Here is a 16,308-nt window from a genome sequence, read left to right on the forward strand (position 1 = left end):
CAATTTCAGCCAATATGTCATCTTGCAGAAGAAAATTATAAATAACTTTCTCAAAAACACAAGTATGCACTGTCATTTTGTCTTTTTAAAATAAATTTTAAGAATTTTAATCTAGGCATTCTTCTGGATTCAAAAACTAGGAAAACAGCCTTGTAAATCAACGAGCAGTAGCAAAAGTTCAAAGGGACAGGTCCCATCTCTCCTCAAATAGAAAGATCACTTTTGAGAACTGAACTCCCCTCAAAATCTGGTAAACTTGTATTCCAATGATGGCTCATTAAAATAATCAGGACCTGAGGTCTTTGCAAATGTCTTCTATCCAGGATCAGAGTATGTGTGATCCTCCTATACTGAGGAGAATAAATCTGGATAAAAGTGTCATATGACAGTCTTAGCACCCAGTCTCAAATTCCCTTACAAGAATGAGCCCAAAGAAAGCCAGGTGCATGTCCCAATGCCTTGAGAAGATGCAGGACAATAAGTCTCTGTGGGGGACAGAGTCTCAGCAGGGTGAGCCATTATGGCTGGTAAGGCAACAAAGGGGTTCCAGGAACATGAAGAAAAGCTGCCTTGGTCTTTAAGTGTGCCCACTTGAGCTTCTCTATGGCAACCTCATGGTTCACTAGTCGGGTCCCTTTTTTCTCTGAATATGACAACAATTTCCAAGCTGTGCCTGTCCAGCCCACCAAAACAAGTGTGTTAGGGAAAGGCCAGAATCTTTCCAGAACTAAATGTTCTGTGACCCTAGTCAGTCAGACCCCTTGACAAGGAAAATCTGGCCAGAGGCCATTTAAGAGCTCAACCAGGAAGAATGTATTTTTGCCTCTGCTGGAGTCATACAAAGGAGAGCTTGTTATGCATGTAACTTTTATGCTCATCAGCAAGCCTGAGACCTTTTGACCTATGGTTTTAGGTGCCAATGAATCTGTGGAATATAAATTTTTAAAAATTCCAGAACTGCCACCGTCACTGGAACCCTGAAGGCCTCCTAAAGCTGGTTGTCTACCTCGGCTCCTGGTCTGTTCCTCCTACTCCCCCAACTCTCTAGCTTTTCAAATGAGGAACCAAACCCATAAGTACCCAACCACTTCTCGAATTTCAGAGAAACCAGAGAGGAGCCTTGAAACATATTAGCACAAAACTAGCTATGGACCAGAGCCAGAGTTATAGCCCATAATTAGCACTTAGACCATGCAGCTTCTGGAAGAACTTGGAGAGTGAGAGGTTGGTGGCCCGGGAGCCTCACTCTGGCATCTAAAGCAGATAGGAAGGAATATTCCATTCAACACCATAGATTCAACCAGGGACCATCGCTGTCCTCCCCCGACCCAATCAACATCCTCTGATGTTCTAGTTTAAAACCAAATGCCCTGACCTAATTTCAGCCTTTTAAAAACAGAATTTCCCTGGGCAGGGCCCTAACTTAATCAAGCTTTTGTTTGATGCTGATACAGTCAGTTTGGCAGTTGGCTGCCACCACAGAGGTGGTTATCCTCAGCCAGCATCCGTCTGAGTCAATTCAGTCAGAAATACTGTGTACACAACAGGGCTATCTGTTGGCCAGACAAATGGGGTTCCCCTGTCAGCATGGAGTATAACCAGAATAAGGCTGGTGTATAAATAGCAATGATTGAACAAATTCATGGAAATCATAATCCCACCTGGGCCGAGAGATAGAGGCCAATGGAAAAATATCCCTCGAAGCCATGAGATGAAAACTTTCTCTGCCGAGTTAAAGGTTCCTTCTTTCAATGTTGTAGAGGTGAGACCTTGCTTACCTGGCCTTGATGGTGAGTGACTGTGCATTGCTGACAGCTAGTCAGGGTGGGCAGAGTTTACACATGTCCTCTCACAACTGACCAATGTCGATACTGGTTAGTAAAAATAATCGGACCAGACTCCCAGAAATCAAGAATGTCCTTTTTATGCTAATGCCCCCACCATATGCTTTCAAAAGACAGTCTATGGTGGTAGGGATAGGATCATGGGTCAGGCTCTGAATGCCTCATTTAAGGTCCAGATCCTATCATAATGGGATCTAGGGCTGGGGTGTATTAGGATATTTCTTTCCTAGGTAGGAGTTGAGCCAAATACTGTTGTTTTTATTTCCAGTATGCTTTAGGCCTATATTTATCCTCCCTGATCAAGTTATGGGAGTATAGATCAACTATCCTCCCAGGGCTTCTCCCACAGGAGGCTGTGAGACACAAGACTCAGTTCCCAGGTGCCTGGCTCTACCACCCACTCTCCAGTGGAGGCTGATGGGCAGTGGCAGGTCCTGGGGCCTGCCCACATCATCTGGGATCTGTTGGTTCCTCTTCCTGAGCCCAAGTCCAATTTTAAGATTTTCTCCTATTGTTTTAAATATATTGATGGGAGAGAAGGGGCTCAGAGTACTTCTCCCCTGAGGGCAGGGTTTTAATTACTCCCAGCCCTCAAGAGTAGATTATTTATGCCTAAACTCTGAGTTTTCCTATATTGACTAATGGATTAAAATACATTCAGCAATAGCCAATTTACTTGATGGTTTCATCCCAAGGAAGTAAGACCATATGACTAAATCAAAATCTGAAACTAAAAAGAGAAAGAGGCTAAAGCATATGTTGAGAGCATTCAAAGGTGTTTAAACATAAAATGTTGCAAGGATGGAAACTCACGGGTTAGAATATACTTGAAACTGTACAGGTGGCAAGAGATCATGACCTGCACGTGAATTTCACTTCCTCTAGTGCATTCTAGTGAGGCCTGTGAAAGCTCCTTTTATTCAGATATTGAACTTGACTTAAAATGAGAGCTAGAATGATGAAATAAATGTATAAAAACAGAAAAATTCTTTATGCAAACAATAGTTAAACATGACATTACCTTCGCAAAACCCTTCTGTAATTTAGTCCTTACCAGAATGTAAGTTTTTGATGTGTGCTTTACAAATAAGAAATATAAAGCTTAATCAGAAGTTAAATAATTTGCTTCATTTTCACATAAATGGAAATCATGTTTTATTATTCTTAACCTCAAAGTCTTCTTCATTGGACTTCAACTCTTCATTCATTAGCTAGGTAATTACTGACTAATTACTCCGTATGGGCCTTATCTGCTTGACCTGTAATTTTAATAAGGGCTCCACGTAGCAGGTATGGTACCCAGGATTCTTTTTTATTGGGCCCAGCTTGCTCCTATTTGTGCCATAAACTACTCTCCTGAACAATAGCCAGGAAGAAAAAATCAACCACAAAAAGCACCACCCAAACTCCTTCCCATTTCAAGAGATTTTTCTGACCAGTATCCAAACTTGCATCCATCATTTCCACAAATAAAGGGAGCCCATCACTGTCATTCCACCTGTATTCACCATTTATCCTGCTTTGACTGGTACCCTGGGTATTGGAGGCAACATAGAGCCAGAGTCACAATGAATAATCATCGCTTCTAAAAGAAAACCTCCGGACGTATGCATTTTACAGAACTCATCAATGAAAGAAAACAACCACAGCCCAAAACCTGTTGATCCAAACAATACCAAAATGCCTAGTGGTTTAAACTAGGCACAACCCCATCACATCTATGCCTCTAATTTTATACTCTCAGTTCTTACACGAAAAGCACCAATCTTGAAATCACTAAGTTACTTAGGATATGAGACAAGATTCCTTAGGAGAAATGTGCTCCAGCCTGCATAGGGTGTCATTCCTTCTCTTCTATTATTGTGTCATGTGACCTAAAAACCCTGGACAAGTGGGGGTTTCTAGATATTTTACACTAACATAACTTCTTGGTTTCAGAAGCTTACCTGGTGGGATGAACAAACTGACCACACATACCTTGCGGGGAAAACATCCACAGGCCACTGCTGCTCTCAAAAGCAGCTCTCTCAATTCATGTCCAGAAGCTATTAATCGCCTGGGGTGTGTATGGGGTGGGGTCGGTGGGGGGTTGGGTGGGAAAGACTGGCTGCTGCTGACACCCTCCTGGGACTGGGCACACAGCAAGGAAAAAACACTTACTTGCTCCCATGGGATGGGTCTCCGCCAGTACCTGGGCTCCTTGGAGCCCTTGGAGCTGGGCTCCTGGGAGCCCTTTTTCTCCTCCTGGGCTTCTCTTGCTTTCTGATCTCTCTGGCTTCCTGGGCTCCGGTGGCTTAGATGGTGTTGCTAGGTTAGCATCTGCCCTCACCAGCTGATGCCACCTAGGCTCGGTAGGAAACGGGCCCCACTGAATTGCCAGCTAGAGACCCGAGTCCCTGGGGCAGCCGCCCAGCCACTAACCCAGGGCAGCCCTCCGGCCAGATGCGCAGTGGAGCCGCGCCCGCCGCCTCGAAGCTGTTTTGTGTTCTTCCCACTCCTCCCTCCCCGCTCCTCCGCCCTCAGCTCCAGGCCAGTGTTGGACTTCAACACCCGGGCGTGGGCGGGGTGATGGTGACTGAAACCGGCTGCGGGGTCTTGTGCACCAGCTGCCTTGGGAAGGGAGGGGGCGAGGGGAGCGGGATGTGTGAGGAGGTGGAGCTGGGAGAAGACTTGGACTTGAGGAAACGGAGAGGCGATTTAGAGCAGGGATGCAGTTAAGGTGGAAGGTTTGAGAGGATGGCAAAGAGATGTGATTGGGAGGGAGAGGGAGGAGAAGAGGGAGAGAGGACGGCAGCAAACAGGTTCTCTACCTCCATTTGCTCTCTCTGTCGCCTTGCCTAGCTGCCCCAGTGGAGCCTGCAGCATTCAAATCTGGACGTGGCTGAGGTGTGGCTGTGTGATGTGTATGTAGGTGTGTGTAGGTGTGCAGCTGTTTAGGGAACAAAGGCCTGGAGCTACAACCTCCGCCCTCTAGATTTCTTTCCAGCTCTGGCGATTTGAAACACAAGGGACACAGGGAAAATTATGCATTTGGGGAATTTTGGGGAAACTGGTGGACAATAGTAATGTGATGGTGAAGGGAAAAGTTGTTGAACTTTCTTTCTCAAAGGGAGTTTGGAAATTTTCCCACATCATAGCACATTCATTTTATAATTCCAATTTGTTAGGAAGGGGTAAGGTTCCCTTAAAAAAAAAAAAAAAAAAGATTCCTGCAACACACCGGCCAGAGAAATCATGTATATTTATGAGACTCAAATTTTATATTGCCAGTTATAGAACAGAAGAGTAAAGCAGGATTAAGCTAACACTGTTTCTGTGCAAAACCATCTTAGGGACAGCATGTTTTATTCACGATTCACAGAAAGGGTCTGGTGCATGTATTTTGTTTGTTTAAATTACATGGTTATTATGAAAAAATTCATAATATACAAAAAATACAAAGAAAGTACAATAAAATCCTATGTACTCAGCTTCAACTATTGTGAACACGTAGACAATCTTGTTTTTCTGTATCCTCCTTCCCACCTTAAATGAACTTAAAAGTAGTTCAGATGTCATATCGTTTTATCCAAAACTACATCTGCAAATGTCTCTGAATTATAAGGATTTTTAAAACATATAACCCAAGACCATTATCATACCTAAAAATTAACAATAATTATTTTGTGGTATCAAATATGTACTTGATTTTTTTCTAACAGACACCAGCTTTCTTCCGCATGCTTTGTGGTGACAATACAAGTGAACGTTCCAGTGCACAGAACTTTTCCTTGGAGCAATCTGACACATCCCTTCTCACTTAGTAAAATCCTATGCATCTCTCAGTACATTCACACATAATATAAACTTAAATTTATTAATATAAAATATTTGATAGCTTAAATAAGCGATTTGACATAAATAAAGAGCAGTAGAGTAAGCCCCTTTACCTGCGGTTTCTCTTTCTGTGGTTTTAGTTACCTTATTGTCAACTACGGTCTGAAAATATTATGCGGAAAATCCCAGAAACAAACAATCCATACGTTTTCAAGTGCCATTCTCAGCAGCATGAGGAAATCTTGAGAATCCCGTTCCGTCCCGCGAGCGAGATGTGAATCCTCCCTCTGTCCCCTCCTGGACCATCAGCAGCCGCCTTGCTTATGGGAGCTATTGTCATGGCATCACAAGGCTCGTGAGTTTGCGTGTTCAAGTACCACTAGTGTTCTTCGTAATGGCCCCAGAGCGCAAAAGTCATTATGCTGGCAATTTGGATACTCCAAAGAGAAATTTTAAAGTTTTGAGTGAAAGGTGAAAATTCTCTACTTAATCAGAAAGAAAAAGAAATCGTATGCTGAGGTTGCTAAGATCTACGGTAAGAATAATTTTTTCACCCATATAATGGTAAGGAAGGAAAAGAGAAATTTGTGTTAGTTTTGCTGTTTGTTGCACCTCAAACGGCAAAAGTAGTGGCCACAGTGTGTGATAAGTGCTTAGTGACAGTGAAAAAGGCGTTAAATTCGTGGCTGGAGGACATGGATAGGAACTTGTTCTGATTGGGGACCGCGTGATATGCCAGAAAACACCGAGCCTACAAGGAAACTTCAGCCAGGGAGACCCGGAAACAAGTGGCACCAAACCGCTTGTTTACTGAAAGTGAGGGATGGTTACACAGATTGAGGAATAGGTTTGGTATTTTGTCATCTCACAACATCACAAGAAGAAGGGTGAGTAACTACAATAGGATATATTCTTGAGTGTGTGTGGGGGTGGAGAGACCACATTCACATAATTTTGTTACAGCATATTATTATATTTTCAATTTTATTAGTAGCATTTTTGTTAATATTTTATAAATTAATAAAATTATTGCCTAATTTATAAATTAAAATGTATCATGCACGTGTACATATAGAAAAATATATAGTATATATACAAGGTTCAGCACTGTCTGTGGTTTCATGCTATCCACGGGGGGTCTTGGAGTGTATAACCATGGATAAGGGGAGATTACTGTATGGCTTTGTGTAATATGGAATGAACACGCAACTCATCTCAAACCATTTTGCAGAGCAATAATAGAAACAAGAGACAGATAGAAGGGAAACTGATGATACTGGCTGTATCTTCTGAGTGGTACATCCATTTTGTTGTTGTTGTTCTGGAGCACATTACATCTGTCACCACTGTTAGATAATTTTGCTAGGTTGGATCTGATAAATTTTAGCAATTATTGTGCTCCTAATAAGCTGATGAGATCCCTTTGATTTGCTCAGAGGTGTATGTGGTGGGAGGGGTCATTTGCTATTTGTTTCCCACATTTCTGCCTTAACACCCTTGTTCTATGCTGTGTTTTCTAAGTATCTATAATAATAAAAGCATAATATGCTAATTAGACCAAACAGATAATAAAGGCATAATATGCTAATTAGACCTCCTTCCAGATGACCTTCCAGCCGAAGGAGGGCTGTGAGGGAAGCCCAGGTCTTGGGTGCCTGCCAGCAGCCGGAGGGAAGCCAGTGCTGGCAACCGGGGGAAAGAAGGCCTACTCTTGCACAGATTTCATGCATTGGGCTTCTAGTATATTCATAAGGCGAAAGCTCTAGACCCACATGTCCTACCTTGTCAAGATAAAACTGCTCTATCACACTGCACTTGAACCAGATAAGCCCCCTGGGGGAATTACTTTCCTTGCAGGATGCCACAGTGGGGCCAGTTTATTCTAGCGTCAAAGATGTCAGTGTTTGGAGTGGGGATAAGCCTAGCGTTTTTATTCCCACTCCACATCACTATATTCTCAGTTGGTAAAACCTTGTGTAAAACATGACCAACAATTCTCCCAAAATACGAACAAATCAAAATTCTTCCTTCAAAGATAGGACCTCTAGCTGTGTCACTCTTTTCTTCTTTTGCTGTGACAACCATCTTCTTACTTTATGGACATTCTTACTAAGAATTTATTTTCTGGTTGAAAATCTTCGCCTTCGTCTGAATTCTTATTACAATTATGAACAGATTTTTTATCCATTTGGATGCCAATAACCATTGTGAATAAAGCACAAGCTTCTGACTTCCTCCCTAATAGATGATCTTTTTCCTCCACTGCCCCTCACTTATTAATTCCCACACTCACTAAACAAGAATCATTGGGCATTTGGAGAATGCCTTTGTTATGGCAGAGAGAAACTGAAACAAATCTATTGAAACCAGTAACTCTATGGAAGTAAAGACAGAGCAGTAGAATTAATGTGAGAAATAAGAGTGATACCTCCATGGAACAAGAGTAGGATGCTCTATATATGAAAGCTTTTGTAATCTTAATCTATGAAGAAGAAAGAGGAGGAGGAGGAGGGGAGGAAGAAAAATGAGGAGGAGGAACAGGAGAAGAAGGAGAAAGAGGAGGAGGAGGAGGAACAGGAGAAATAGTGGAATAGAAGAAGGAGGGGAGAGGGAGGGGAGTATTGGGGGAGGGGAGGGAAGAAAGAGAAGAAGAGTTTGGAAAATAAAATTGTGAAAATCACAAAGAATGTACAAAGAGATGGACAATAGGATAGTAAAGATAAGAATAGAGAATAAATTCCAAAGGTTTAACCTCCAGCTGACAGGAATTTCAGAGAGAACAGAGAACAAGGAGAGTAAATCCTCAAATAAATAATACAAGAAAATTTCTCAAAATTGAAGGACCCAATTCTCCTAAGTGAATGAGCCTACAGAGGGTCCATCAGTTTAAATGAAAATAGCTCCTCAACCAAAGAAAATTATCATGAAATATTAGAACCTTTGGATAAAGACAAGATTTTAAAGCTTTCATATAGGAAAAAAAAATGAGTTAAAAAGAGAGATGGGGAGGATACATATTTCACAAATTTTGGGTCTAATATAATTCTCCAATTAATATCAACCAGGATTTCTTTGATAAATGGCTGATTTTAGGATTGCAGTAGGAAATTTACAAGGAGAGTCTGGAGCATCTTATAATTCCAGAAATTAAGAAAGTGTTCAAAAAAACCCTCACATTAATGGAGGTATAGCAAAGCAAATAAGCATGGGAGCCACCCGCGAAAGCTACTAATGAACAAAGCTGGAACAATTTGAGCTACAAAATAAATGAAGTAGAGTTGGATTATAACCCAAAGTATAAAATATCCATGAGACCATACTGATATAAATAAATAATTGGATAAATTAAGAAATGTGGGAGAAGAGACAAATTTTTCATGCAGAAGAATTCTAAATAATTGATGTAGATACTCCACACTAAAGGAAAGGGAGCATAATTCCTCACTTCTTACATGTGGGCTGCACATAGAGACTTTTTTCCAAGGTGTACAACATGGCAATAGGGGAAAAGAGAAACTTTATTGTGTAGAAATCTGAAAAACATTTTTACCTCAGCCTGGTGGTCAAGGTCAACATCCACTCATAAATCATGTTGATAGTATGTGCTCTTGATGCGATTTGATGAAAATGGCGATTTACCTCTTTGATCTTCCTCTTAACACCCAAATCCCAAGAATAATAATTACAAAGTAGAAAACAGCAACTTTTCAGTGACATATCCTGGCAGAAGCCAATATAATAAAATAATCATAGTTAACACATTGAGGGCGGATCACGAGAATTCTCACTTCATATTACACAGTGTTTTACAAAGTATCATACTTTAAAAAGATATTAGCTTGTAAGAACATGTAATAAATAACTTCAAAATGCAATGGGTATTTAATTTTAAAGTGTGCCTTTAACATTTATGTAAAACGTTTTTTGAACTCATTCAATAGAAACTTTTCTGGCCACTGGGTAAAGCTAGCAGTAAAACTACTGGTCCGCAATATGATAACATTTTATGTAATAAAAGGGTAATATGCAAAGCAACTGAACGGTGAAACGACTGGTTGCTATGACGTGCACTGTCCATCAGGGGGCAGACACTCAACGCAGGAGCAGGCCTAAGCCATCAGTCAGACATCCCCTGAGGGCTCCTGGATTGCAGAAAGATGCAAGCAGGGCTGAGGGAACCTCTCCGCCCCCAAGTGCACAAATGTCGTGCACTGGGCCTTTAGTCACCAATAATAGGACATGCAGACATCATGTTCCTCCTGATATTATGCCCCGAGAATACATCAATGCTACTTCTGTGATTTCGCCAAATATGCGTTAAACTTAATCTAATCAGTAGGACACATAAGACAGTCTACGAATTGAGGGACAGTCTACAATATAAACTGGTCAATACTCTTCAAAGGTGTCAGTAATTAAAGGCAAAGAAAAACCAAGGAACTGTCATATATCTACTTGAGATGTCTCCTTAGGAGACTAAGGAGACATCTCAAGTAGATAAAATGTGGAATTTTGTATTAGATTCTGAACCAACAAAATGACATTGGTGGGAAAATTAGTGAAATTTTAATAAAGTCTGTAGATTTAAAACTACAACAACAGGGGATTGGGCTACAATGGTATAGGATTCAGCAATAGCATCATTGGAATCCAGAAGGCAATGGAGTGGTATGTTCAAATTTCTAGCAAAAAATGATCTCCAATCTAGTATGTTATATATAGCCAAGCCATCAGTCAATATAAGAGAAAATATAATTAATTTTTAGATGTGGAGACTCTCAAAAATTTATTTTCCATGCTTTTATTCAACTCCTATGCATTCTTACATAAGAAGTTATTGGGAAATGTGGTTTATCCAAGGAGAAAGCAATACAAAAATGTTTCTGGCATCCAAAAACCAGGATTGCAACACATGAAAAATGAGAATTGCTTCCTAATGATGAAAATAAAAGTGCCAGAATGAGAGCTGCACAATAGATCCCAAGAGCATCCAGTCTAGACTGGAGGTGGAAGTCCATGTGGTTTTTTACAGAAAGTTTGAAGAGTGTGAGTAAACTTAGTCAAAAGATAAAAAAAAAAATGTGAAACTAAAAAAGTTATTAAAGTATTAATTTGTAAAAACAAAAACACATGTTTTTTTAAATATATTTTTATTGATGACAGAGAAGTAGAGAGAGATAGAAACAACAATGATGAGAGAGAATCTTTGATGGGCTGCCTCCTGCAGGCCCCACACTGGGGATTGAGCCCGCAACCCAGGCATGTGCCCTTGACTAGAATCGACCCCAGGACCCTTCAGTCTGAAGACTGACGCTCTATCCACGTAGCCAAACCAGCTAGGGCCAAAAACACATGTTTAAGGAAATATAATTACAATACTCTTCTTTCTTACCAGAATCATATTATGAAAGCTACAATGGGGATTTAATTAGTGTCATATAGCCACATTTGCAGGATGTTTGCATGGAAAAGAGATGAGAGGGGAAATGCTTATTTTCTATAGTAGAAATGTAATATGTAATACCTAAATTGATGAATCAAAATAAATCAGTTCCATATATTATTTGTAAATTTGGTAGATTACAGATTTAGCAGCTAAAATGATTTAAACAATTGCCTATTGGGAAGAAAAGTCAAGAAGATGGGAGGGCGTTGATATACTAGCATAAGCCTTTTAGGAGTATTTATAGTTTTAAATCATCTTTATGCTTTACCTTAATAAAATAAAATTTATTGAAAATAAAGTTAATGATGTAACATAATTTCCCAGGAAGTTATTACACCAACATGAAGATTTAAACAATGTCCCACCTCTCCCCTTGATTGCTCCTATTTTCCACCAGAAGAAAAAACAGCCTTGTAATGATAGATTTCACAAAACAACTATTCAACAGATGACTCTACTTGACTCTACAAAGAGATGGTATCTCATCTCACCAGAAATGAGAGGAATTTCCAGAAAACCACCAAATCTTAAATTGTCTCTTCTCTTATTAAGTTAATACCGTGCATTTATAGCCATAGCCTGAGAAATTCACCTCTACCTCCTTCAAAACTCCATTGCCACATCCCCTGAAGCCTACCTGCAGATTCCGTCTTGTAACTTCTTTTCTGTTGGCAACTCCCTCCCAGAAGTAATTCCACCCCTTGAAGAAACAATGTAATTGTCCTTCAGAACCCCCACATTACAGCTGATGAAGGGAACAAGTCTTGAATGAACTTGGAATGAAACCTTTGAGGAGAGTTCATATGCTGTCAACACTGTCTCAGTTTGCACAACATCAGCTCAGGTAAATAGCTACTCATCTAAAGCCAGCCTTCTCAAATGTTTAAAATGATGGAGTATTCATATTTTTTTCCTTTAGCATGTTATACAAAATGAAGAATGAATTATCAATGCATTGCGAATCACCTTCTTCTCCAACAGCATCTCAAGACATTTTGCATCTTGCTTTATTTTTCTTTCAACTGTTTATCCTTAATATTTCATTTATTTTTTAAATTAAATTTATTAGGGTGACATTGGTTAATAAGATTATATACTTTTCATGTGCACATTTCTATGATACATGGTCTGTATATTGCATTGTGCACCCATTACCCAAAGACCCCATCTTCCAGCAACCCCTTTTTTGATGCCCTTTACCTTTTACTATCTCCCCACCCCCTCCCTCTGATAACCACCATACTGTTGTCTGTGTCTATGAGTTTTTGTTTGTTCATTTTTCTTGTTTATTCATTAGTTACTTTCAGTTTCATGTCCCATATGTAAGTGAAATCATATGATTCTTTACTTTCTTTGTCTGACTTATTTCACTTAGCATGATATTTTCAAGGTCCATCTAAGTTGTCCAAAATGGCAGTATTTAATCTTTTCTTATGACTGAGTAGTATTCCATTGTATATATGCACCACATTTTCTTTATCCAATCATCTATCAAAGGGCACTGGTCATTTCCATGTCTTGACCACCATGAATACTGCTGCAATGAACGTAAGGGTGAATATACTAGTATCTCTGTGAATACATGTTTTCATTCATGTTTTTAATCCTTAGGGAACTTTTTGCTGTTTCTCCTACCAGACAGAGTTAGCTATGGACTTCCATATTACTTATTGTAATTAAGTTATTGTGTCACTGTTTAATTTATATATGTTCTTACCACTATGCCTCAGTATGAGTTCTGGAGATTTTAGAATTGTTGCATATATTATCTGTAAAACAAGATAATAACATATTAGGCCAAAAATCATTGGGATTCAATGAATATAAGCTTCATTAATGTAGATATTACTTAATAAATATTGTATTGTTATTGGACTTTTTACTACAGATTATTAAGGAACAATCAGAACAATAACAGAACGACGATAAAATTTCTAAACATCTAAAGTAAAAGAATATAGACAGATTAAAGGAAATGATGTCACATTGTAATTAGATAGGCTTTGTAGGTACTGCAACTACTTAATGTAAAGTACAATGAGGGTTTCTGGACAAGCTGAAAGAAAGGCAGAAAATAAATTAATTATGTATGATGAAATAGGAGAGAAAAGTAAGAGTCCAAAATGTATGAAATATATTAAAAATATTAAAGTTATACTGCACGAGGTCTTTCTTTGCATAGTTCTTGTCTTGGTACAAGTAAACATATGTAAGAATATTAAAACAGTACTGAACATAATCAACTTTATTAAGTGCTTAATTAGTATATGTTGATATATTAGTTTATAATCTGTGTTTTTAGATATTTTCCACAAAATATAGTTTAACCAAAACAAATTTCTATATAGAGGTCATATTTGGCAAAAAATATTTGGAGAAAGCTGGCATGAAACCAAGAAGAAATTTGAAGCTCTTTGAACAGTGTTGCAAAATTTCTCAATTCAATTATTCAAAACTATCTCTGCTTATGTGGCCTTTCTTCCTATGATGACCAAAACTGAAGCTTTTGTACTCTTTCCTAAGATTTACTTCTCCCTCTCTACCTTATTCCTTTTCTTACCTGCTTCCTCTGGGACCTTGCTTGATTGGTTTTCTGTATGTTCAGATTCTCCCATCTGACTAACCTAGATTATATATGGTCCACACTCTACCTACAGAAAAAGACACAAATTCACAAACCTAGAAAGTTTTGCACTGAGTTTTGTAAGATTCATGAACGAATCTGAAACGCATTTACTAATCTTCAGGTTGATAGGCAGAAAAGCAAACTCCTGGTCTTCCATATGCTGCCATCCTCTCTTTTCTCTGTCACCTTCTTAGAAGAACAGGTTGATGCTTTTGCTTCCTCCCCATTGGTTCTTTCATTCTTGGAACCTGGCTTTAGGCTGTTTCTCTCCCACTGAAATGTAAATGCCAGGATCACCAATAAGAGCATCTTCTATGAATAACTTTCCAGAGGGCACATAGGTGGTGGTCTCCCAAAGAAGCCATCTTAGTTTATCTTTTCTTCAGTGTATAGTTTCACAAATATTTCACAAAGTTTACATTATAAAGATTAAAATTGGACATGCTGCAAGGCTGATTAATTGATATGTCTTATAATTCAGTACTTTCATTTGGTGCAACTATTTTCCCTTTTTGGGAAATCATGATGTTATGTTAAGAGCCTGGGAGGTGGGGAGGCACTGTATACTGTTATGGTAAAGATTCCCTAAATGCCAGAATCAATGGACTCCTTTCAGTTTCCATCTGCCTGACACCTCTGTTGTATTATTATTTCCTTCTTGAAACGATCTTTTGCTTTGTGTTTGCTGACACCACATTTTTCTGATTCAATTTCTCTGGCACATCCTCTCAAGAGATCTGGTTTTATTCCAGCTCTTTCCTAGTTCAGTGTGATCCAAAAGAACCTTCTGCTGTGATGGAAATGTTCCATATCTGCCTAATACAGTAACCATTAGCCATATGTGGCTATTAAGCATTTGAAATATAACTAGTGAAGTTGAGGAACTGCACTGTAAAAGTTTAATTTGTTTTAATTTATTTAAATTCAAATAGTAACATGTAGCCAGTGGCTAAAACACTGAACATGCTAGAAAACAGTGCGATATTGCAGTCAGAATAGTTGTTTTCAACTATTCTTTCTAACTTCTAGCTCTAAAATTTTGATTGTGTTCCTTCACATGAAAAAAAAATATTTCCTGGAAACATAAACCCCAAAGATTTTCCTTTTTGTGATTTGAAGCAGTTTGAATATTGGAGAAGAGAATTAGCACTCAGTTTTTGGCATTTACTCAGAAAGCATTTGCGCAAAGAAGGTAGAAAGCCACTCAAGAAATGATACTTTAGCTGCTAAGAGAGTAAATCTTAAAAATTCTTATAACAAGAAAAAAATTGTAGCTATGTGTGATGATGGGTATTATTGTGGTGGTGATCATTTCACAACATATACATATATGTCACTATGTTGCACACCTGAAACTAATATAGTGTTATATGTCAATTATATCTTAATTTTAAGAAGCAATTATAGTTTGCTGTTATAAGAGGCTTATGCACTAGCTACTTTAGTTTTAATTAAATTAGAAAGCATTGACTTACATAAATTAACATTGGAGGATAATGAATTTAATAATTATTCCATTTTAAATACCTATGATTGTGTGCATTACTTCTTCAGGAATTTCCTCAACATACATGGTGGGGCAAAAGTATGTTTACACTTGTTCATATAGAAAAGAATAAAATAATTAATAAATAATAACAATATTAGAATAAACTGTTTTATGTACTCACATCTATAAATATACTTTTGCCCTTCCTGTATTTTTCAAGAGTCTGCACACAGTGGGCACTGAGTAAATGTGGCTGATTAAAAACTGTTTCAAATTCTTTTTGATACATTATATTTTATTTCATTTTTAGGTGATACAAGGAACCTTATATTTCACAGGCTGTACTTTGATAGCATTATATTTTAAATAAGAAAATACCCTACTGCCCTCTGGTGTTCAAATTAAGTCTTATTTGCTACACAGTCTACCTCCACCTCTCATCCCCATCATTTTATTAAGCATTTTTTCATTGGAGAATAGGGTGTTGTACAAAATTTTTATTCCAGTAGATCTATTTTCATTCAAGCTGTGATTTTGGCAAGATTAACTATTATACCTGATACTTTTTAGTTGATTCAATTGGTATATCTGACATAATTCCTGTGTAAAATCTAAATTTCAGAATCTGTTTGCTCTCTTTTTATCTCACTCTTCTTCCTTCCTTGCTCATTTCCTGCTCTCTCCCTCTCATTAGTTACTCAGTTTATATGTACATTCATGCACATTTGCAAGAATGCACATTCATTTAATTTGCTTTCTGCCTCTCCTGTTCAAATTAACTGTAAGGAACATCAGAAATCATATATTATTAGATATTCATAGCTTGCAATGATCTCTAGATGGCATCTAGTTTGACTTCTCATTTTAGAATTTAAGATGTATTTCATAAGCAACATTTAGAATAACAGAGTATCAGTGACAGAGTGTTAGATGTCCTGCCCACCATTCAGACTTTTTCCTTCTTAGTCCTCCAGAAGCAAACACAAAGGGAATTTTTACTGTTAATTTTATATAAAAACCAGAGGTCTGATGCATGAAATTCGTGCAAGGGGCTTGGCCCTCACAGCCCCGGCTTCATCCAGAAGGT

The 16,308-nt window shown here is 38.4% G+C and overlaps 1 protein-coding gene across 1 annotated transcript in view; it reads right to left on the reverse strand.

Annotated features, from left to right (window-relative positions):
• The window catches only part of SCN7A (sodium voltage-gated channel alpha subunit 7), an 82,730-nt gene extending 78,514 nt beyond the window's left edge, over positions 1–4,216 (reverse strand). The window contains exon 1 of the mRNA XM_008138613.3: positions 4,005–4,216. Within this exon, the coding sequence (XP_008136835.3) occupies positions 4,005–4,014 (10 nt within the window). The 5' untranslated portion in view covers positions 4,015–4,216. The remainder of the gene's footprint in view (positions 1–4,004) is intronic.
• Positions 4,217–16,308: the final 12,092 nt, after the last annotated feature.

This window comes from Eptesicus fuscus, chromosome 11, assembly GCF_027574615.1.
Source record: "Eptesicus fuscus isolate TK198812 chromosome 11, DD_ASM_mEF_20220401, whole genome shotgun sequence".
Classification (NCBI taxonomy): Eukaryota; Metazoa; Chordata; class Mammalia; order Chiroptera; family Vespertilionidae; genus Eptesicus; species Eptesicus fuscus.